This window comes from Mytilus edulis, chromosome 6, assembly GCF_963676685.1.
Source record: "Mytilus edulis chromosome 6, xbMytEdul2.2, whole genome shotgun sequence".
NCBI classification, from domain to species: domain Eukaryota; kingdom Metazoa; phylum Mollusca; class Bivalvia; order Mytilida; family Mytilidae; genus Mytilus; species Mytilus edulis.
Window position 1 is genome coordinate 53,819,180 of NC_092349.1, and position 25,324 is coordinate 53,844,503.

At 32.4% G+C, this 25,324-nt stretch overlaps 1 protein-coding gene across 1 annotated transcript; it reads right to left on the reverse strand.

The window, feature by feature from the left end:
* Window positions 1–11,012: 11,012 nt before the first annotated feature.
* LOC139527876 (cerebellin-3-like) lies at window positions 11,013–15,742 on the reverse strand. The gene is made up of 2 exons (XM_071323552.1): window positions 15,334–15,742; window positions 11,013–11,644 (listed from the first exon to the last, which is right to left on the reverse strand). The coding sequence occupies exons 1-2, from the start codon at window positions 15,644–15,646 to the stop codon at window positions 11,229–11,231; spliced, it is 729 nt and encodes a 242-aa protein (XP_071179653.1). The 5' UTR covers window positions 15,647–15,742; the 3' UTR covers window positions 11,013–11,228.
* Between the last annotated feature and the right edge of the window lie 9,582 nt (window positions 15,743–25,324).

Here is a 25,324-nt window from a genome sequence, read left to right on the forward strand (position 1 = left end):
CTTATATATCATTCCTTCTTCTATGTACCGATGTAATGCATTAGCTTTATGAGAATAAAAATATATATTCTACGTTTTCTAATGCTTAATCGATAAATCTTTATTATTTTTAAACTAATGCAAATCATCAAAATGGCTTTCATAAAGAAGCAACCACTTAACTTAAAAAAAAGGGTGGTTTGGGGGGGGGGGGGGGTATTTTGTTAATTTATCTGAGCCAGAAACTTTTCCGCGCAAACGTTTTATTCCGGTTTTTTTTTCGATGCTGGTAATCAATTTTTTTTCCACATTTAATACTATAATGTATGGGGAAACTCTTGATTTAGAATATTTTTGTATCATCTGTAGGACCTTTTTTTTATTATCCAATTGGGGTTCGAAATATTTCCATCGACAAGTTTACTGTACATGGCGTTTGGTGTGAACACGGCCTTATACTTTAATTACTAATACTGCTTAAGTCGACACTAAGGACCATTTTGACCTTGTTTTACGGTTTTACTGATTTTTTTTATTGTTGAAGACCTTCCAGCAACTATCAAGATGAAAAACAGGAATACAAACTTTGACCATTGATCATTTGTATTTTTTCTATGCATTGCCTTTGTGTGAGATTAGGTCCCGTGCACGTTTACTCCATATTCCCGTATTTTCTGTTAAAGGGTCTGAACACGACTTATTGCAAGATTGACCCTTCAATGTAAAAGGTCATATGGCAATACATTGAAGTTTTTTTTATAGATGATTTGATACCTGGAATTTGGTGGTCTTACTTTAATTTAAACCAAGTCAGATATCTAGTTTTATCTACAAAAAAAGAGCCAGTTTTGTATTCTTTGATATCAAGTTCAATTCTCCATGCAGAAACGACCAATCTAGTTCTGTGCCCAGTAGCATCGTATATTCTTAAAATATTTTCTCGCACAGTGATAGTCTGGACATCGGTGGACATGCAACATTGCAAAACCACACGTTTACAGATGAAAATCAACACTCAGACTATAGTCATAAAACAATAGACCATCAACTCTGAAAACTAAAAGTAAAATAGAAACATGGATCACGAAAAACATGCAGGGGCGACATCAGAGAGTGAAAAGAGCTTGATTCTTTCAAAACACTTTCCGTGAAAACAATTTGATATGAAGACAATCTTTTGTTTCAGTTTTTTTATTGAAATTTTCAACATGAGGCATTTGCCTCAATGTTGTTACGTTCCTGGAATACAATTACGTTAACCATTTCTTGTCAATTAGTAGATTTGTCCTTGGACAGACGTCTATGATGTCTCCAAAGTAATATCGTGAAATGACTTCACATGATAAATCATGCAAAGTATTTCTAAGTAAAAGAACTCACCGAAAGCACGTATAGCAGGGGCGTAGCTAGATATTCAGTCAACTGTAGGCACCAATCGGCAGGGGGTCTGGAGGCCGCTGATGGCCCCAGCAGGTCCAGGGCAGAGCCCTGGTAGGGGGTTCATGATAATTATAATATACATGATGAAAAGTTCGAAGAATTATGAATAATTTACCATAATATCTGACTGGTGAATTAAATAACGCAGTACAATCGGAAATATATATAAAAAAAAATATTTACAATATGCATTGCCCAGCGTAGATCAGCGTATACCTTTAATTGAGCAGTACACCCTGTTTGTTATTTTTATATCTATTCCGTTCTGACTGATATACACGTTTAACTTAATTAATAGTACATATTGACTATCCTTTTAGCTAGACGTCAACCATCAATCTTTCGATTCTTAAACCTTCACCCAAGCCACAAACATATAGATATAGGAAGATGTGGTGTGAGTGCCAATGAGACAACTCTCCATACAAATAACAATTTAAAAAGTAAACCATTATAGGTTAAAGTACGGCCTTCAACACGGAGCCTTAGCTCACACCGAGCAACGAGCTATAAAGGGCCCCAAAATTACTAGTGTAAAACCATTCAAACGGGAAAACCAACGGTCTAATCTATATAAACAAAACGAGAAACACGTATATATTACATAAACAAACGACAACTACTGTACATCAGATTCCTGACTTAGGACAGGTGCAAACATTTGCAGCGGGATTAAACGTTTTAATGGATCCAAACCTTCTCCCTTTTTCTGAAACAATAGCATAACATCACAACAAAGAAAAACATACGATAAAATATCAATTGGCAGACTTAACTCAATCAAAAAACGTATGATTAAACAATGAACGAATAAATTTGATCTGCGATATCTGAATACAAATGCACAGTTAATTAAATATTAGAGACAAACATTCATGACCAAAAAGCTAACAAACAAATTCAAAAACAGGACATGACTGAGAAATATTTAACCAATCAATGTTCACTTTAGAAAAAAACCGGTTTTTTATAATCTTGAAGTTTATACAAATGTTGTAAGAATAAGTGAAGATATTACAAATAATCAAAGCTGGTGTACAGACAAGATCCGTATAAATAAAAAATGACAAAAAAGCATTATAAACAGTATCAACAGGTCGAATTAACAAGAAAATACGATTTGAGAGTACTCGCAGTTACTGACAGCTAGTTAAAAGCCAAAACCAATTAATAATAAAAAATCATGCATAAGAGACTAAATATATACACACATAGTCGATGCCTAATGCAAAAGTTCTGTTCTGTTCATACTATCGTAACAAAATTCAAGAAATTCATATGTCTTTATATCCTCTACTGTAAAATCCCTACCTGCTTAGAAATTTGAATAATTGTGGTCATTACACGCATATATGAGAGTACTCAAAATTACTGGAAGCTAGTTGATTGATTTTTAAACATCCAGTGACAAATATTTATGCAAGTTCAGGACAAAAACACAATTTTACAATAATTTAAATACAACAGGGAGCTAGGTCCTGTAATAGGTGTCGTACAGGACGAAGGTCTGAAAATTTGAAAATGCCACGCATTGGAAAATGATGGATCATTATTGGATAGTAGCAGAAATTTTACCTTTCAGTAGATCAACTACGAACTCCCCAAAGAGTGGCATTCTCTCTACAACTAGGCATCGGATTTAATGTCCCCATTCTGACCAGACGTGACTGCGTATTTATACATCCTGCACAACCAAACGGACGACCAACATTGGCAAGGGTTTTATTGTAGGTCGGGTGAAGACAAAGTGGAAAGCTAGTTGAAAACTAACAACAACTAATTAGAAAAATCATGTGTCTAAGTTAAGGTTCATTCAAGTTTTTTTTGATAGAAGTGAAATGATCTGAACCAAAGTTCTAGCTTATAGTTTCTATATAAGGTAAAATCATATAAAAACATTCAATTCTATCCAACATTCCATTCACTAAGGACGAGAGACTGGTGTACACATGACATTCGATAATTAAAGAGTTTTGACAACTTCACTGGCGTTTATCTATAACGTTGTTTATTGTTTTTTTTAATAAAAAAAATATTTGTGAAAAAATGTATGTGTAGGCACGTGCCTAAAGTGCCTAACGGCAGCTACGCCCCTGTATAGAGAGGAATACTCTCGACTTAAAGCTTTCATTCAGGAGAATAATTAAGTCCGATACAGATGAAACTTCATCCAAACTAGAGGAGATATGAACACCCACTCTAACCAGCATGGGAGACCGAGAAGTACATGAACTACCCCCATTAGTGTGAGCTGTACAAGATCTACAAAAATACCCCGCCTGCCCTACAGGTGCATTGGGTCGAACAACCATCCAGCACTAATTATACAAATTTGACGTGGTAGAAAGGAATTAAAGGCCACTGAAACCGTACAGCATTTAACAATGAGAAACCCTCATATAGTCGGCTATAAAATACCCCGACAATAAAAATGTTAATTTTTTTAACAAAACTACAATGTATTTATAACAAATAATTTACGAAACAAACTTGACCGCCATGAAACGACAACAACAACTGTATTACATGTTCCTGGCTTGGGAATGGCACATAAAGAATGCGGCGGCCTTAAACTCAACCCTCCTCCATCCCAACCTGTGACAGCATACCGCAAGAAAATACTATAAAATATCAATTGCAATTGACTTCACTCAAATGTTAGTACGGTGCACAATTATCACTTACATAAAAACAAAAGACACAAAACACCGAAATAAAAGTAAAAAGTATTCGCCGTTTATAGGCTCTACTGAAAGGTATTTCAAAGCCAGTGAAATTGTAGTCCAGTCGGACTAGTGGACATAGACATAATGGTAAACATGTTAATAGACTGGTGAATATGTAGAAAGACTTGCGGACATATAGACAGACAGTTAAAATTGTAAAAAGACTAGGGGACACATAGAAAAACAGGTGAACAGAACGACAGACTAGTTGACACATAGACAGACTGATAAATCTGTAGACAGACTTGTGTATATTTAAATGAACAACAAATTTGTATACAAATAAAAATAATTCTAACACTGTTCGGTTTCATTTACAGACTTGCATATAAATATAGTGAAATCTATATTATGGTGTGGGGGGGGATTGGCATGGGGAAAAAGTTACTATATGTATACGTACAATATTGTATTGTCAACTTTCCGCAGGGGAAGAATGACAATGACCCAACATTTCCCCTGGGAAAACATTGGCTCATGCCAGTCTTTCCCCCGGGGGGGGGGGGGGGGGAACTGGCATGGGGGAGGAATGGCTATATAACACCGGCCCTGTTAAAAGCGAGGGTTGGCGCCAGCACCAATATGCGCCTGTTCCGAGTCAGGAGCCTGTAATTCAGTGGTTGTCTGTCATATTTGTTTTGCTTAAATTGTTTTGTCATAAATTAGTCCTTTAGTTTTATTCAACTGAATTGGTTCATATTGGTCATGCCAGGGCCTTTTTATAGCCGAATATGTTCGTGTATGGTAAGGGTTTCCCCTACTGTTAAAGGCCGTACATCCACTTCATTTGAATTTTAATGGATAGTTTCACTGGCAATCAAGACACACCTTTTTCAAAGAAGAGGCACTGTTTGTACATGTATGTTAGTTTATTTAAACCTGTTTAACAACAGGCGGACTATTTAGCACTAAAATGACATGCTGCATACCTCGAATCTTAAAACGGTCCACATAAAGTCATTACGTATACAACACGAAATAATTTTCCAAATGATAACCAGAAGGCAAGACGCAGTCTTAAATAAATGCAAAATGATAATGATTATTTTTAAATACCACCCATGTATGAATTGTTTGTTATCAAAACATTGATTCAATTCCAATTTTAAAATGTTGGATATCGGACAATTAAAAACTTCAAAAAATTTGTCCATGAAAATATAATTTGTATTTTTTGCTGTTCTCCTACACCTATGTCATGGGTTAGCGATATGTTTGTGCGCTCTCAAACTAGTTCAATCTTCAGATTTTGCATGTGCCTGTCCATAGTCAGGCTGCTGCAAATCAGTGGTTGTCGAATTATACTTGTTACATGCACACAAAGAATGAATCGAGGTATCATGTGTGTGTGTACCAGTCAACCCATCCCTAATTTTGGAAATTAATGAAAGACTACAGCATAAAGACACAGTATAAAATGCAGTTGAAAATGGATTTTCTCTGAAAATGATGAATTGTGTACAATAATTAAAATATGTATGACGAGCAAGCTAGACGATTTCTAGGTTAATATCCTAGGTCATTTCGGTGTTACATGTACAAAAGGAAACAATTCTATCGCCAAACATGCAAACAAACAGACATAATAGGTAGAAATGTAAAAAAAAAGGGATACAGTAGTCAACATTGTGTAATAATCTGAATCACTATAAAAACAAACAAATATATCAACAAAGAAAAACCCAAAAAAAACCAACTCATTAGCACATTTACCATAGCACAACAACAATGACGGGATGTATGAAATAAGTAGTTGAAACATTTTTGAGAAAGACTACTAAATTGAATGTAAATAGAAGCTATGGCGATCTTATCCCTCAGAGCTATACAGCTCATTGATTCACAATGTTGGGCGACCCCCCTGGAGATTTATTGTTTAGACCTTTTGTCATCTATGCAAGACTTGCTTGAGTGAATAGGCGTCTGTGTAAATATTATATACACCACATTCCTTTTACATTCTTTTCAACGCTTCTTTGTAAGCTATAATATTCTAGTACTGATTTTCAGACTAACTTTACTGTGAATTCATTATTATTCGCAGCAAACACTACTAATTATATCCCTATTGTTTTCTATGTTAAATTCAGCTACTTCAAGCGTTGTTGGCTACTTTGTCTCAAGTTCAAATTAAATGACATACCTATCATGTCAAAACTATAATTTATCCTGATTTGTGCTGAAGAATTCAACATACTCTTAATTGCATATTAGATTGTACCGTTTCCCGGACGTTTGACAGTACTAAAATAGGTACTTCCGATCCGAACAGCAAGGCAAATGTGCCCTCCTCTTATGATTTTTTATGTTTAATTGTTCAAAAGAAACTTTCAACAAGAGTTCTACAGTTATCTCAATTCCCAAAGCTTTCATTTGTTACAAAACAACTACCCTAATATTTCACTAGTGACAAAGATACAGGTATGCGTAGGAACTTTTTTGTTTTAAAAATGTTTTACTTTCTTTTATGTTCTTCCGACCGGGCCCGAATTAGTGGTTCTATGATGAGTTTATCTAATACCGCAGTGCCACTAGGCCAAGATGGCACTACGATCTGTTAAAAAAATGCAAATTTTGATGATCGTAGTACGATCGTGTAGATCGCAGTAAGGTCGTATCACGGTCGTGGTGAGGTCTTTAATATCGTGATGAGCGTGGCCAACTGTGAACATGTTCAAAACAATCGTAATGCGGTCGTGGCGAAATCGGGTGGTAGTAGAAGCATAGTGAGAGCGCACTAAGATCGTAGTAAGATCGCAAAGGTCGCTGAATAATCGTAGCGAAAGCGTGGTTCTATTCGGAGAAACTGCGCTACGATCTCACTACGACTTGACTACGTTCACACTACGACCATAATTCTCATTGTCATTTTCACATAAAATATATAAAAAATAGATTAGAACGTAGTAGCATCGTGAAAGCAACGAAAATTTACATTTTCATGCCGCTCATACCGTGAACTCACCACGATCAGAATTTATTTTAGATCGCGGTGAGCGTGGTGCGATCCGTGGTCTAATGGGACTGGGGCTTAAACCATGAATTTAAATGTCAAATGAAGTACAAATATTCGATAGGTTTGAATGCAGACTTTTGAAAAACAGCGAGACTAAGTATTCACGAAATTATAATTTTCCTTAATCCACAAAATTTATATACAAATATAATCCTTTGTATATAACGTAAACTCTACGTCTTTTCGCCTGTCAATTGCTTAAAATACCATGGCAAAAACATAGATTATTAATTTCATCAGAAAATACAAATTTATGTTATTAACATGAGATAGGACAAAGTCAAATTAAGAAAAAAGAAAACAGCAAAGATCTAAATTATAAGCCGAGTTATTTTGAGTGGGGTATATGTTGCAAACTGCTCTCTATATTTTAAGTTTGCATTTTGAAGTTAGAATTTCTTTTGTTTTTTTCTCATTTGAAATAGTATAACATATAAAAGAGGAACTACGTCCCTCACAACATCATTGTGTTTAATCAAAAGTACAAATAAAGGTTTTTATGTACAGTTTTTGTTGTTGTTCATATGTTTTATACCATTTATTTGCCGGTTAATTTATCCTGAGACTTAATATATAAAATAGTATACTATTCCCTGATTTGTCTGTTCAAAAAGGAGGACTAAATTAAGAACAAAAATGAATTCAATTCAATGATCAATCTTAAGTACATTTTAATACCTAATGGATGTATGAAGTATGATCGTTTGCTATGTGCTGAAGTTTTATTTGTGAATTTGAGACAAACTGCTTCAACGGAGGGCTGTTACTTTGCTCTTTTTTTCCCCATTATTCCATCCATGTATCCCCCCTTCTTTGTTCTCGTATCAATGATTTCAACAAAAATATAATTTTGCTTAATTATCAAATTTTAAAACACCATAAGAGTGGTTGTTCAGAATAAGTGAATATGAGCCAAGCCATGATGACACAAGATGACTAACATTTTTAAAAAGATGATTTCAGCTTCCAATTGTGAACTTTCCATTTCGAAGTATCAACATTCCAGCAGCACCTGCATACGGGGTATATATCTCCCAATTGAAACGATATTCCCGTGGTTGTATTACCTATCATGCTTTTCTTGATAGAGGGTTGCTGCCCACAAGGAAGCTATTAAACCAAGAATTCCAAATTATGAAGTTGAAATAATCCCTTCGTAAATTTTACGGACGCCATCACGAGTTGCTTGACCGTTATAGAATAACCTTTTCACAGATGATATAGGAATATGTTCCTTACGTCGTAACTACAATCCCCTTCCCTTTCAAGAACGTGACCTACCGAATCAGACTATTTACCGCATTTGTTATAACATGAGCAACACGACGGGTACCACTTGTGGAGCAGGATCTGCTTACATGTACCCTTCCGGAGCACCTGAGATCTCCCTCAGTTTTTGGTGGGGTTTGTGTTGCTAATTCTTTAGTGTTATATGTTGTGTCAAGTATACGTCTATTGTTTGTCTGTTTGTCTTTTTTCATTTATAGCCATGGCGTTGTCAGTTTATTTTCGATTTATGAGTTTGACTGTTCCTCTGGTATCTTTCGTCCTTCTTTCAAATAACAACACAAGCACAATTTGTTAGATTTTACAAAAAATAGGCTTTTCTATGTGTCCTTTTATATTATATCACTAATTACAGGAGGATATTATTTATGTGCACTAAAACATTCCATATGTATTGATTTTATTCGTACTCTTCCACAGTTGTTTAGCGATGCATAATACCAAACACATAATACCGCACAATTGACAATTGACAGTCTTTCTAGAAATTGCCAATGCATAGTTAATTTCTAGTTAGAACAGCGGCATTTATATACTGTTTTAAAGCTGCTCTTATTGGTAAAATAAAATTATATTCCAATAAGTTGACACACATATATTGTACTCGCAAAACATTATTATAAGATGATAAAGATTGTTGTGTCATTGTTTCATGTGTTTGTCTATAGAAATAACAAATCTATAAATTGTAAAGTTGTTGATCAGGAAATGCCATCCGGTACTAAACTCCCAGTCTGAGTTAATAATGAACATTAAATTCCATTTTCGGAAGTTAAAGTATAGGTAGTTGTGAGTTATAAAAAAAAAATTCTGTTATATAAAATGTCTCAATGGTAATCATATAATATCTTCTTATTCTATAGGGTAGGGAAAACAATATTTTTTTATCAGATAAAAAGTCAATGTGGAATTTTTCAACTATTGTTTGGCATTCCATATGTTCTGCAAATTTGAACAATAGTAAGTCGGAAACCAAAATTTCTACTATCTTTAAAGCATTGTATGTTTTAAAATCAAAGATATTTTGGTCAAGGAAAAATCCAAAAAATGGTTTGCATGGACTGCAGGAAAACTTGATGAATATTTATATGACACAAAACATTTACCATGTTTTTCTGTACTATTTAGAAATTGGAACTCATTTACATGGAAATATTCTGATCGCATGTAATGTAGGAGTAACAAATCCCAAGTGATACTATGAATATAACTATCATCTTTTTTATCTGGACGACAAAACTTTTGACGAGTCTACAGAAATGCATTTTTTTTTATTTTTTAATGGTATCAGTACAGCAAGCAGTCAGAGTTTTGTTAAAGCTTATTATTTTTTCTAAAATTGTTTAATATTTCACAGCGGTATAATACTGTTAAATTATCCACCCCCTATTCTATTGATTTTGTATTTGCATTGTATAATAGATCAAATGTATTCGTTCAGTGTCTGTTCACTTGTGTTAATATGTCTTTTTTTTTTAGCTAAGCCATCTCAATTGATATTGTATAGGATATCTTTCAATCTTGTGCTGTTACACTATTGTTTCAGATTAGGGTGAAGGTTTGTACCATTAACTCGTTGTTTAAACCTTTTGTAATTGTTTGGCCTGTCCTTAGTCAGGAATCTGATGTTCAGTAGTTGTCGTTTGTTGATATGGTTCATAAGTGTTTCCCGTTTCTCGTTTTTATATAGATAAGACCGTTGGTTTTCCTGTTTAAAAGGTTTTAAACTAGTATTGTTTGGGGCCATTACAGCTTGCTGTTCGATGTGAGCCAAAAATCCGTGTTAAAGACCGTACTTTGACTTTAAATGGTTTACTTTTATAAATTGCGACTTGAATGGAGAGTTGTCTCATTGGCACTCATATCCCATCTTATTTATCAATGTATCACATATTTTGGTTAAGGTTTGCATACAACTTTGGTTCGTTCAATTATGACTAGATGATGCATTTATAAAAGCACATTTGTTAGGAAAGCACATACAAACGCTGATAAAGTTCTTTTAGTTGCCGTCAAATAATTTAATCTCAATATACATATTTTGTAGATTATCTTCATAATTGATATGATGTTGATACAAAGTGATAACGGTACGATTAAGTCGACGTATTGTGTTTTGTTTTTGCTAGAGCATTCTTTTGGATTGGGTACAGTAAACCAACTTATTTTCGCGGATACTTTATTTCGCGTTTTATCCTTTCTAGTCCACTTCGCGGCTATTTTTCGTGATTTTTAAATTTATATGATGTAGTTTGATAAGGAAAGATCAAAGTTTTTTCATTTTCGCGACGATTTATATTCGCGTTATTTTCTACTCGCGAAATTCGCAAAATAAATCGCTCTCGAAAATAAGTTTGTTTACAGTATACGTATGAACAAAATCGTTGACGTATTATTGATATGGAAAATAAGGTATCAACAACATATCAATTTTTAAGAACATTATATGCATTTATTATTGAAGATTTTAATAATGTGTGAAATTTACTTCACATTTACTTTACATTTACTTTAATTGCGTTTCAATAAGTTACTGTAGGTGCGTATTTAATCGTCCTGCTGTATAATTTAAACATATTTTATTGTTCAAAATGACAAATGTATCAGACACAATTTTCACAACTCAGTAACGTCTTTTCCATGCTGTATGCTAATCCAAGACTTGAAATTCTTTGGAACATTTCGTATAATACTATAAGTGGAATAAAACATTCTCGATTTCTTCTATAAAGTAGCAATCAAAAGACAAAACTTAAAAGTCATAAACATGTAAATTTTCATTAATTCATAATCAGAAAGCCAGAGAATGAGCTGTAGCCATTCCGATCACTGTGAACTGTGTAATTACCACGTGACCTTATAGATACTTTGTCTCCTTCTTTCAGATCCAATATCATATTGGTTGTACCCATTTCATAAGTTTTACTTGAAGGATTTAACCAAATACTTGACACTTGCACGTCATTAAGGTAAAGATTAACCCACAGTTTGTGTCCTTTTGCGTTCATCACAGTTGACGATATATGATACACTCCTTTACTAGGTGCAGTGAAAATACCTGTCGTTGGGTCGTAGCCGTCTTTAATGTTGACTACAACTCTGTCAAACTTGATAGCAACATTTGCTGAAACGCTTTGATCATGTGTGCGAACAGATGAAAATGCTGGTGTTGTCTCCCTGTTAGAACACTGACAACCTGAAATTAGAAATAAATAATTAATAATATGACTAAAGCTAGTCTTATGATAGTCATATTTAACACAAAAAATATAGTTTCTTGGTAAAACGGCAAATTAATATTGAATATGAAACATAAATAATGTCAAGGCACTATAGAAGATTACGTGTTGGGCCATATAGTTTCAGATATCATACATTTATTACCCTTGTCTGAGGGAGATTTGAGGACTTGGTCTCCCAAGTGAATAATTATTTCCCAAGGGAAATGAATGTCCTTCTTCTTCTTCTTCTTCTTCCTTCTTCTTCTTCTTCTTCTTCTTCTTCTTCTTCTTCTTCTTCTTCTTCTTCTTCTTCTTCTTCTTCTTCTTCTTCTTCTTCTTCTTCTTCTTCTTCTTCTTCTTCTTCTTCTTCTTCTTCTTCTTCTTCTTCTTCTTCTTCTTCTTCTTCTTCTTCTGTCTGATAATAGTTACAATCAACGCGCTGATTATTTTGACTTAGGTGCGAATACAGACCCACTCCCCCACTTCCACTTTCTTTACTACTTTTAATTTCTGAACAAGAAGATATAAATCTTTATACAATAAAATTAAGAATGGAAATGGGGAATGTGTCAAGGAGACAACAACCCGACCATAGAGCAAACAACAACAGAAGGTCACCAACAGGTCTTCAATGCAGCGAGAAATTCCCGCACCCGGAGGCGTCCTTCAGTTGGCCCCTAAACAAATGTATATACAAGTTCAGAAATAATGAACGCTATACTAAACTCCAAATTGTACACAAGAAAGTAGAATTAAAAATAATACAAGACTAACAAAGGCCAGAGGCTCCTGACTTGGGACAGGCGCAAAAATGCGGCGGGGTTAAACATTTTTTATGAGATCTCAACCCTCCCCCTATACCTCTAGCCAATGCAGAAAAGTAAACGCATAACAATACGCACAATGAAATTCAGTTCAAGAGAAGTCCGAGTCTGATGTCAGAAGATGTAACCAAAGAAAATAAGCAAAATGACAATGATACATAAATAACAGACTACTAACATTTAACTGACATGCCAGCTCCAGACATCAATTAAACTGATTGAAAGTTTATGTCTTCATCAAATGAAAATCAGACACAATCCTTCCCGTTAGGGGTTAAGTATCATACCATCATAACACCCATGTATATGAGAAGAACATAACCCGTGTCATGCTACCAATTGGTTTTTAAATAAATGTGTTTAGTTCCGATGCAAAGACCCTATAAGTGAATCAATATTAACGCCGAAATATGCAATCTTTAATGACCTGAAAACAGTATCGTAACTATATCCCTTCTTAGTAAGTCTATTTAAAGGTTTTGTTAGCTTCTGAGGTGAATACTGATATTGTTGTGCTTTATAAAGAATATTTCCAATGTTTGTCATCCGCTTGATCAATAGTACCGATTAAAACGTAATTATATGTTCTTCTATGTTCAATTGTTCTGTGGATTGTTAGCTATTTTACCGATTATGTCTATTATGTTCACGCATCGTTTTAAAAATAACGGAATTTGATGCGACTGTCATGTAAGTGAGAGGTTTAGCGTTATAAAACCAGGTTCAATCCACCATTTTCTACATTTGAAAATGTCTGTACCAAGTCAGGAATATGACAGTTGTTTCCCATCCGTTTGATGTGTTTTATTGTTGATTTTGTCATTTGATTAGGGACTTTCCGTGCTGAGTTTTCCTCGGAGTTCAGTATTTTTGTGATTTTTTTTTTCACATGTCTGAAAGGTTTTGAAGACAGTAATGACTAAACGATCGCTCTAAATGTTATAGAGGTTTTGTTCAATGTCACTCTGAGTCGTCTCAAGCGATCATTTGTTAATTTTGTTATTTTTATTTACAGATATACATGATTTACAGTGGAATAAAAATTATAAGTTCTTTATACCGATACCCTTGTAAAATGAAGGTTGTGGTTTTGTTGGTACAATCAATTATGTTGCACATATGTGTAGTATTTTCTAGATTCAAAGATCATTCAATATATTATGTAATGCATTTAGTATACAATAGTAGGTTTCCTTTTTACTGCATACGGTCAAGCACAGGCTTACTTTTATATATGCGTTCCACACCTAATTCATTTTATTATATCATGGCAGAACTATAACATGTATAATATAAGACAGGATATCAGTTAATTAATTGTTTTCAATCCAGCTTTTGTATGTTTTTGTTTATTGTATTTTGGGTTAAACATTTGTATATACGAAGAGAAAATCCAATGTCTGTACTCGAGCATCATTATAGAAATAGTATTGAAAATCAAAAAGTTTTATAAATCTACCAAATGACATCATCGGATAATCCCTAGACCTAAGAGTATGAGACATTAGGAGAGAGAGGCAAAATATACCAACTTACCAATCAAATGATACAGGTCAAAAATAAAATCACAACGTAATGACAAAAAAAAGTTTGAGAACAAAATACGACCAATAGTATACCGAACACACCAAATGAAATTTAAGACTGAGCTAAACGGGCGCCATTTAAGAATTTGAATGATCTCAAGTTTAATGAAATTGGGCACTTGTCGTTTTGCTCATATAAGTACAAACTCGTTGATAAGTTGAATTCGGAAGGTTGCATTATGGAAAATGAGACGTGATCGTAGTTATGACCATTGAACCATATAAGAGAAATGCCAACAAAACTGTAATGGAACACAATAAATCGAAACAAAAGAGAGCACATAACCATAATATTCCAACGATAGACAATATATGTAAGTCTATCGATGGATAATATAAAGCTTTCCTTAACTCAGTGAACAATGTCGGACATAAGTATGCGTATAACTGAAATCCTTCAAATTAAACAAAATACAAAAAAAGTTTAAAAACACACACTCACACAAGCGTTAACTGAATATGCTACTTTTAATAAATTAAATTTTTGGTCTGTGAACATTGTTTTATTAACATAAGTATGAAAAAGGTACGGTACAAGAAACCAAATGACACAAATCACTATACGAACTTCAACAATCAGCAAAGCACATATTTGTTTTTCGTTCATTGTTTTGTATATTAATAAGCCGTCTTTTTAAACTCTTTTGAATTGTTTATATTTATCATGCATCTTTTGGCTTTTTAAAGCTGACTATGCGGTATGAAAAACAGCAACTACTGAATAACAGGATCGAGCTCCTGACTGTGAACAGGTACACCCATACAGAATGTGGCGGGTAAAACAACAATTAAATTTTACTAATTGTAATTCAGTTAATTTGTGAAAAAAATCTTAAATTACCTCAATGAGACAGTAACCGAACAACAAGGAAACCAGAATATATATTTTCAGAATAAAACCGAATTTTCCTCGATGAACAAGCACGGACATAAGGGAACTAACTCTATGTCGTAATGGGACACATTTTATCAGAAAAAAAAAGATTATTTGTTAAATATAAAAAGCGAGAACAAGACTACAAAAGAGTCAACAGCGACACCTGGTGACGAAATACAAACTTTAAACGCTACTTTTGACAGTAATATCAATTTTACTGTTTAATTCGTTTAGTTGTAAGAAATTAAAAGAAGAAACTTGATCCACTCAGATTGGTTCTTGGGTGTAATAAAAAATTAAAGGACTAGAATAGAAAGTTACAAAAATGTATATACTAGCAGGGTAAATTTCTTGATAATAAATGCAAGTATTTTTACCTTGAAATTTGTCAATTGTAGCACTAACGTTCGACTGTAATAGTCGTGTCACATTTTCGGTTATTTGATCAACAGTTCCCTCCATTTGATTGAAGATCGCTCCTTTGACAGCCTTTGTCACTTCTTTTTGAATATATTTTTGCAAAACTTTATTAAGTTCGGTAACGTCTAAGTCAGCTTTTAATGCAGCTTTCATATTATCCAGTAGTGGAATAGATACAATTTCGGAACATTGCTGTCCGATGCAGTCCTCAATATTGGCACCTATGGTAAATAGAAAACAACAAAACTGGATAGCTATTGTAAAAAGCATCTTAATACGCACTTTGCTAAGTCTGTACGGAAACTGAAAAAGTACTTCACTGATATTTTCGACGTCTGTTGTTTGTTCTAGTGTTAACGCATAATTAGTGGTTTATACAAGATGTAAAACAGTATATCATTTTTGTTTTGTTGGTAGTTATAAAAAAAAACCGACAAGAACATTATGTTATAACATACATAATGTGTCTAGAATTAATCTTGATTATATTACGCTGATGATTATATAATTGAATGGGTGTATTTTGACTTTTCAAATTTAATATCTATTTGATTAGTATGTTTATAACGCAGCAAAAGTACAAATAACATAATTCCCTGTTTTGCTGTCTTATTTGTGTATTTAAACATTTGTTAAAATGAAACTATTTTTCTTAAATAGGCACATTTATTGTTAAGTTATCGCGAGCGAATATTACAACGCATATGTTTTATTTTTTTCTGTAAACTCAGAAGAAGAATTTTTGCTTACATAATTTCTGCTACATTTCTGTAACTAGCGAAAGAGATATATAAAGATTTAACTCTATCAACATTTTAAATCATTATAGTAAAGCACTGTGGAAAGAAACCTTGATTATTTTGTTGTTACTGTTTTCAGGAGAAAATTGTGAATTTATCAAATACCAGGTTTTGAAAAAAAAGTTGCTATGGGTTTTTTCTTCTTTCTATTTTTTCCCTTTTGAACATTTTAAATACCAGAGTCTTCAAGAGAATGACGTCAATTTCGAATGATTCATGTCAGAAAGATTCTCATATCCCTTACAATCACTCTGAATACGGTTTTCTAAAAGACAGTTGCAATATTCGTACAGTCTAGGAAAAACAATATAAGAAGCACAGAGAAAATTTGGCCACAATTATTAAATATAGTATTTGATTGAAAATGTATCTGATTACCTTGCCCTACAACCAACATGATCTTCATGGGTAAAATAAAATATAGATGTTCACTATAGAAGTCTTAAGAAAAATCTTTAAAAAAAAACAACAGATTCAAATCATCACAACTTGAAAACTACTTTTAATTATGATAAGGGGTCTTCAGTAACTATTGTAAGACTACAATGGGATGACATGACTTTTTCAAGGGGGTTGCAATATTTCTCAGGGGTGGGCGGTTGCTTATTAATCCTCCTTGATACGTTCCATTTTTAAAATTATGCAGTGTAACTTTTTTCAAATAACCATTGCATATCTTTTTTCCAGCATACTTTTACTGACCAGACGGTTTAGTAGGGATCAAGACCCTTCATCAAAGTTTTGTTGAAGGTTTTTTAAAAATCCTACTGAAAGGCATTTTTCCAGGGTTATACAGGCCATTGGTAAAATTATTTCAGAGCCGAGGAAAGGAAATTTTGCATTTTTTGTTAATTATCTTAAAGTTTTAAATTATTATAGATTGCGATAAACTCTAAACAGCAAAAAATATCAGGTAAAGACAGATCTTCAAATAGATCAACATAGCCAAAATAAGCAATTGACATCTTATTGCTGTTTATGCTGTTATTGTCTTTCAAAATAATTTCTGCAATTAATTGGCAATTGTTTTTACTTTCATTTTTTTCAAAAAAAATCTGCTTTTCATTTATAAACATCTGGGCCAAATTAAACAAAACTTGGCCTCAATCATTATTAAGTATCTATTATGATTTATATCGTATTTTACACGATTTCCGAAACCACAGTAGATAGATACAGATGAGCGATCCTGGCTGTTAAGATCTTCGGATATAATGAGGATTTAATTGATTTTGAAATTTATTCATAAACTTTTCCGTACATAAATGGCAGTGAATCATATGCCTCTACATGTTGCTTGGTATAAATATACATATATAAAATTGTAATATATTATATTTCATGTATATGTACACAATTGTACTTCAAACAGGTTAAAATAGAACATTTCTGATATCTATATGTGTTTGCACAGTAACTTTACAGGTTATTGATAAAAGAAACATATGATAGTTGGTTTTTTTTTAATTGAAAATGAAATAAACTCTTTAATGTCAGTATCTGAATAACATTAATTTGATAAAGACTATGTTTCATTTATTGAAGTTATACAGAGGGAGATAATTAAAACTAATTTTTTTTATAATTCTGACATGATTAAATGTGATAAAAATAACAATGCTGAAGACAGGATGACAATGAAAAAATACAGAAACTTTTTGTGTATGGATTTGCTGTGGTCAAAAATGTTGTTCTCTCCTGTATAGTACATTGTTGCAATTTTTAAACACTAAACACTAAATCACACATTGAGATATATGTATATTTGCGTCCATTCGTTTCTCGTTTTGAAATGTCAAAATGTCAAAATAAAAAAATGAAAGTGTTTTCATTTTGGTTTTTGATTTCTCAAAATAAAAAATGAAAAACAAAGTGTATTTTTATTTTTTATTTTTTATTTAACATAAAAAGATCGAAAATGAAAATGTTTTCTTTTTTCATATTTGACTACACAAAATAAAACTCGAGAAACGAAAGCGTTTTCATTTTTCTTTTTTGATTTCACAAAACAAAAACAAAAAACATAACGAAAGTGTATTCAATTTATCTTTTCCTTATTCAAATTATCATTCAAAAATGACAATTACATAGTTATCGAATACAAAAAGTGTTTTAGGTACGTGTTTATTTGCGTCCATTTGTATATCTTAAATTCTAACCATTCAAGTACTTATACAAATTCAGAGGCAGCATTGGCATTCTTTACATATAGGTTACACCATATTTACAAACTAGTATTGAGCTTTGCAAATGAATTATTTATATTCTTTTGATTATCATTGTAGTTTTATCTTTACGGGTTTCTATGGTTTTGACAAATTATACATTTCAAACAACACATATCATTCTACTGATACTTAAGAAAGGAGTTATACATATGATTTGATTTTTATACGCCCGTAAAATTTTTGACGGGACGTATTATGTTATACAAATGTCCGTCTGTGCGGCGTAAACATGTCGCACCATAACTTGAGAACGACTTTTCCAAATTTCATGAAAAAGATTAAAACTTTTTGAGTTACGGGACTTTGGAACTAAAAAGGGGTGTGTTCTTTTCACATGTCGCGCCGTATCTCAAAAACGATTTATGATAATTGCTAAGAACTTTACACACTTCTTAGTTATATTGATCTAAAGATCTGTATACTTGTTGTTGATGATTAAACTTTTATTTTAGAGTTATTAAGTTTTTTTTGTGAAAAAAGGAGGGGTCACATATCGCGTCGTATCTTAAAAACGATTGATGATTATCGCTTAAAATTTTACCCACTTCTTTAATATTTTCATTTGAAGATCTGTATACTCTCCGGTGATGATTAAAAATTTCGTTTAAGAGTTCTTGAGTTTTTTTAAAAAAAAAAAGGTTTATGATTATTGCATTATACTTCACACACAAGACGACTGGCGTATAATGAGCTCGTGGCGCAGCTGTTTATTTAAATATGTTATAATAAATCTTTAGTTTTTGTTTTACGTATTATCATTGATCATACTCGAAATCTAATGATATCAAACTATACATTTATTCATTTAAAAAAAAATGTAAATAATATAAATTTGTATTTATTATGCATAAGATATGCATTCAATCGCATATCAAATGCATCATTTCATACAATGTTAGTGGTATAAGGTAGTAAAATAGTAACAACCCAACTATCTTCTAACTAGCACCGTTTTCTGGTAGAATTCAAAATGTAAAGACTAAAACATTTGGTACTGCACCTCGGCCATTTTAGTATTTCTTTAAAACAAAAAACCCGAGAATCAACATTATCTTTTATTCAAATATCAAGCTATACAATGTAAATAATATAACATGGAAATGATGATAATATATACAGTTGTATGTTCAAACTTACAAGTGAATCAATAACATGTTCATGAGTATATACCAAAAAAAAAGTGAAAAGAATAAATTAAAAAAAGGTGATAATATCATTTCATTGAAATACATAGAATATTTTAGCGCATTTCATACATTTCAATATATAATCTATTAATTCAAAATTGATCCTTCATTTCTTAACCATTGCATGGGTATTTAAATTGCTTGTTAATGTAATATTAGGAATAAAAGACTTTCAGTTTGAATATACATGCCTAATTTATCAGGTGTGGATATTGACTAATGTTCAAAATCGCGTAAGAAATCAGTGCTATGTATTGTTCATGCGACAAAACTATCGAACATATTGAAGTCTCTAAATGAGCGTTCCTTTTTTCCACAAATAAACATAGAAAGAAAGAAACATTGTTTTTGGCATCTGTAGAAATGTTTAATTGTTATGATGCGTATCTTAATTCATACGAGGTTGAATTGGTGTATCAGTGCACATGACAAAAGTAATTTTGTAGTTTTTGAAAATCCATTGCTTTCTGCATAGTGTTTAGCCGTCTTCCCAAAGCCATTCACTTCGTCCACATTGGCTTCTCTATTAAGCAAACACAAAGCTAAAGAGTACACGTCATCTGCTTTACTTACAGGAAAATGTTTGCATATTAACACTGTTGTTTTGATATTGACGTCCGACTGTTTATCTAAAAGAAGCATCGTTTTCACGGAATTTGCTTTCAAAATTGAATTGAAAATTTCCATCCAATCTTTTTGTAAATGGTTTCCACAGGCGAATCTTTCGTAGTTTTTACACATCATCACAATTCCAGTTGAAAGATCCATTTTGAACACGGTATGGTACTTCATACAACTAAAGTTATTGTATTTTGTCTTCGTTTATTCAGCATATTGTTTTATACTTTTAATTAATCGGTTCAAAAATCTGTATGTCCATTCTACCAATCAGATAACAAATTTAAGATTAATTCTTATTTTTTTGTAATCTTAATTATAAACGTGTAAAGACAATTAATATTAAAACGTGGGAATGTGATTAAAAACGATCCCCTGCTAAGGATTCGGTTACTAGATTTGTCTCGAAAATCTTGTCGCTTTTAGATTACATTATTTATTCATTGAATATCTACTGATTGCTTTTTGTCCGCAAATTAATTTTGATTACCGAAAGTTGTCTTTGGTCTACCTTTTAGTGACAGTGCTCTTATATTAGTTTTTTTTCAACCTTGTTATTGTTTGTTTTTGTGTAGTGTAGTGATTTGATAAGACAAGCCATTCTTCTAACTTATTTATAGAGTTTACTGAATGTTTTACTGTACATTCTGTATAGTCACTGAAACGCCTAGCACATGATGATTACGAAACAGTAATATCTTTAAGATTGAGTGTAATACCAGCTAGTGCATTATTGATTTGTGGCCATTAATACAAAAACTGTTATCAATGCCTTTACTTTAATGAGATACTACGAACTATGACTCATTTGACATATACAAAGCACGCTAATCCAACACACATGTCGGTTTGATTTCACCATAAATTGCCACACATGTGAAAATGTTACAATTCATAAGGAAGAAACATGTGAAGTTTTCAATATGAATTGAATTTCATACACACGTACAAGTATAAATGACCAAAGTGGTAGACATTGCTTGTGACAATTAGCACTGCATACGACATATTTTACACGACATATGCTCCTAAAAATAAAACTCGATAGCTTCTACGTTCGATACCATATGAATCGTAGATTGAACTTTGGAGGACTTAACAGGTCCCAGGTTAAATGGTTAAGGGAGGTTATGATCCCATTAACATGTTTAACCCCGTTACATTCTGCATGTATGAGCATAAGCTCAGTCAGGAGCCTGTAATTCAGTGGTTTTCGTTTATTGCTGTGTTAGATATTCGGTTTTCATTGATTTATTTGTACATGAATTTAGCCGTTAGTTTCTCGATTGAAATGTTTTACATTTGTCTTTTTGGTGCCTTCTATAACTGACTATGCGGTACGGGCTTTGATCATTGTTGAGGACCGTACGGGGCGTATAGTTGATATTTGAGAAAATGTGAAATTGTCATTCTAGTGATATTTTTACAAGCAAGTACATTAGAACCTACATTTTTGTTTGCACTTAAACAAAAAGATATGTATTATGTGTGTGCATGCATTGTTTGTGCATATTTTCTGCATTCTCTTATATTTGATGCGTTTCCTTCAGTTTTAGTTTGTAACCTGGATTTGTTTTTTCTTTATCGATTTATGAATTCCAAACAGCAGTATACTACTGTTGCCTTTATATGTCATCAATAATAAACATATTTATCCAGTACAAATACGGATATTTTTATTAATCTGTTAGTTTGTTGTAGAACATTTGATTTATCAGGTATGAAAGTGTATTATTCAATTACGAAGCCATTAATGCATCTTAAATTGTTAATGTTAGATAACATTGCTTGACGAAAAACATCAATCTTAATAACATATTCAAAGTCAAATCTTTTGTTGTAGGCAGAGGTTTTTGATAGACATGTATTATGGGCCTACTTAAAATTGAACTAAAACTAGAAGTTAATGTAAATGCCATATTGTGGTGAATGAACACAACACTCTTTAACCCTTGACATGTCTGAGTATACAAGATGGACTTAAAACAATATGTTAATTATGGTGAAAATAAAAGGTCCTATTTATGAATTTATTTTTCAATAATATTTTGAGGAGCCAGAGCACACATAGCGTCATGTTAGATGTATTATTGCATAAACAAGACATTAGTAATAAGCAGTTATAAAATCACATGTAATAATTGTTGATATGCACGAAGATGCGGCAAAATCCTAATGATTGCCAGGCAGTTGCTTGTTAACCTTAAATGTTTTATTGTCCCAGTCATAGATTACCTTAGATGTATTTGGCACAACTTTTTTGGAATTTTGAATCCCCATTGCTCTTCAACTTTGTAACCTGTTTTTTTCTTTCTATGCGTCACTGGTGTATGTAGACGAGTCGCGCGTCTGGTGTATACAATTATAACCTGGTACCTTTGACAACTGTTTTAACTGTCATTTTCGTCATAAATGTTTTTTTTGTATGTCGACTTTGTAAATGGAAATGTAATACATTAGACATGTTAGAACACCGTTTTACAAGATTTTTAAGTTTCCTACTTGTTAATCATGTTGATATACCTACACTTCTAGAATATTTAATTATGTTAATGTAATAAATGATCACTATGTTATTAAAACATCATGTTTATGAAATGACTACTCCCATAGATATTTAAATGATTAATCATTAGGTTAAAATGACATTAGAAGATTGTTGTCCTCCACTTATTTTTAAGTTAAACGTTCATTGCAACCAATTGACAAATTTGTATATTTATTAATTTTTTACTACAGCTATTTCAAAAAGGATATTTGATAAAGTTCATGACTTTTTCATTGTGTTTTTTGGTGAAAAATAAAACTATCTTTTGAATAATTTTCTGAGATACATTTTAACTATCTGCCCTTGCTTTTCTAAAATAATGATAAGAATATTATTTTGCGTTAATTTATTGTTAATTCAGTTCTTAATTCATTAAATTTCGAGTATATCTACATGGCGAACGTGCTTAAGTTTGAACTATGCCCCCCCCCCCTTTTTTAGAAAATAAATCAGAACAACTTTTGAAAAAAGACTTTATATAACTTTGAAAACAAACACTTATATGATGGCAGATTTAAAATTACGTGGAATCATTTATAGGCCACTGTACGGATTTCAACAATGAGAAAACCTCATCCCGACATGAAAAATATGAGCATTTCAAGCAAGAACAACATTACAATATCAGAACAAGCTGTAAATCAGTTGCAATTGGCTCAACTCGATGTACCACCGACATTAAGGGTCTTGCATTAACTAAAAACTTGTTCAAAGCCAATTAAATCTAATAAATAAATGATGTTCTCCAAGACTATATGGTATTGTTTTAGCTTTATGTAGTTTCAACTTTTTGACTTTTTTTCACTCATGCTGTTCAAGCGGTATACAACCACTGATTGCTTAAACAGTTAATGTAATTAAACTCAGTTTGTCAATTCACAGTAACTTGTCACAATTTACATGTACCTCTTTGACTATTAGACAAGAAAATGATAAATCTTTAAAAGCTAAAGGTCATTGAAGAAACAAACTTGAGGAAGGGCTTGTAATGACTTAAATCTGATATAAAATTAATTGAGATAAAGATTATATGAACGTTTGTCTATCATTTTACCTTTCGCCTCCTGACCACTCCAAGCATAAATTCATCTTTGATTTCGCAAAAAGATATTTCAACATCCGTGTTGTCAAAATATTGAACTCAGAGGAAATTTAATCGGAAAGGGCATGTAATGACTTAAATCTGATATAAAATTAATTGAGATAAAGATTATATAATCGTTTGTCTATCATTTTAACTTTCGCCTCCAGACCACTCCAAGTAGACATTTCATCTTTAATTTCGTTATAGATTTTCCAAAATCCGTTTTGTCTTTGCCACATCGAATATTTCAGTCGCTTCCCTTTTTCTTTTTTAATTTTGTTATCATTATTTATCTTGACTTCATTAATGTTTTTCCATACAAACGAATTTTATTTCATCTTACTTAACTGCAGACCACATCCCAAAGCCTTTCATTGTACGAAACAAAGTGTGGGCAATATAATCTGTAACGTGTTCAAATGGGTAAAAGTGTTTATTTTAAAGCACAACTAGTTTATCAATGATTTACCAAAGTGAGAGGTTTAGCGCTATAAAACCAGTTTTAATCCACTATTTTCTACATTTGAAATGCCTGTACCAAGTCAGGAATATGACAGTTCTTGTCAATTCGTTTTTGATGTGTTTTGCCATTTGATTTTGCCATGTGACTATGGACTTTCCGATTGGATTTTCCTCTGAGTTCAGTATTTTTGTGATTTTACTTTTTACTCCATCAAAGATGAAATGCAAAATCCAGTTAAGGTTCATTTATGATATACTAGTTTGCCATCAAACATTTCACCAAACATGCAGATTTTATAACTATGATACCTATTGGTACGCTAGACAGATTTTTTGTTTTGTTTTGCAATATAATGACTTATATAATTCTTTAAGGGGCATTTTGGAGAGAGAAATTGCAATCAAGAGGGAGTAACTAAGCTTACTAAAGAATTTGTTCTTAAAGTCGTTCTTGCAAATACCCCAAAAAAACACTATATATTTAATTTTATATTACACCAGATTATTTATTATCTTTATACTATAGATGCACAACAACATGAACAACAAACTTTATTTTGTAAACAAAATTTCCGTACTCCATGTATACCATGTATACAACGGATTAATGTCGGCATTTTGTTCAAGGTGATTGTTGTCTTTCTGATATTGTTTAACGTCTCTTTTCTCCTCCTTTTCTTTTATAAATTATGTATTCACATTGTGTCATAGATCATTTATTCGTTCAAAGCATGTTCACTTGATAATATGTCTTTTTACTGGTCATTATTGGGGCCCCCAATAGCTTGTGTTCGGTGTGAGCCAAGGCTTCGTGTTGAAGACCGTACTTTTAAATATAATGGTTTACTTTTACAAGCTGTGACTTTAATGGAGAGTGGTCTCATTGACACTAATACCAGATCTTCTTATATCTTCTTTTTTTTAGTTAAGCCATTTCAATTGACATCTTGTAGTATGTATTTCTCTGTGATGCTACAGTATTATTTCATGTTAGAGTGAATATTGCCGCCTATCAAAACGT

Coding starts and splice junctions, on each gene's coding strand:
- LOC139527876 (XM_071323552.1), bottom strand. CDS start 15,646: ATGCTTTTTACAATAGCTATCCAGTTTTGTTGTTTTCTATTTACCATA. Junction 11,645..15,333: donor TACAATTGACAAATTTCAAG/GTAAAAATACTT, acceptor TTCTAATTTCAG/GTTGTCAGTGTTCTAACAGG.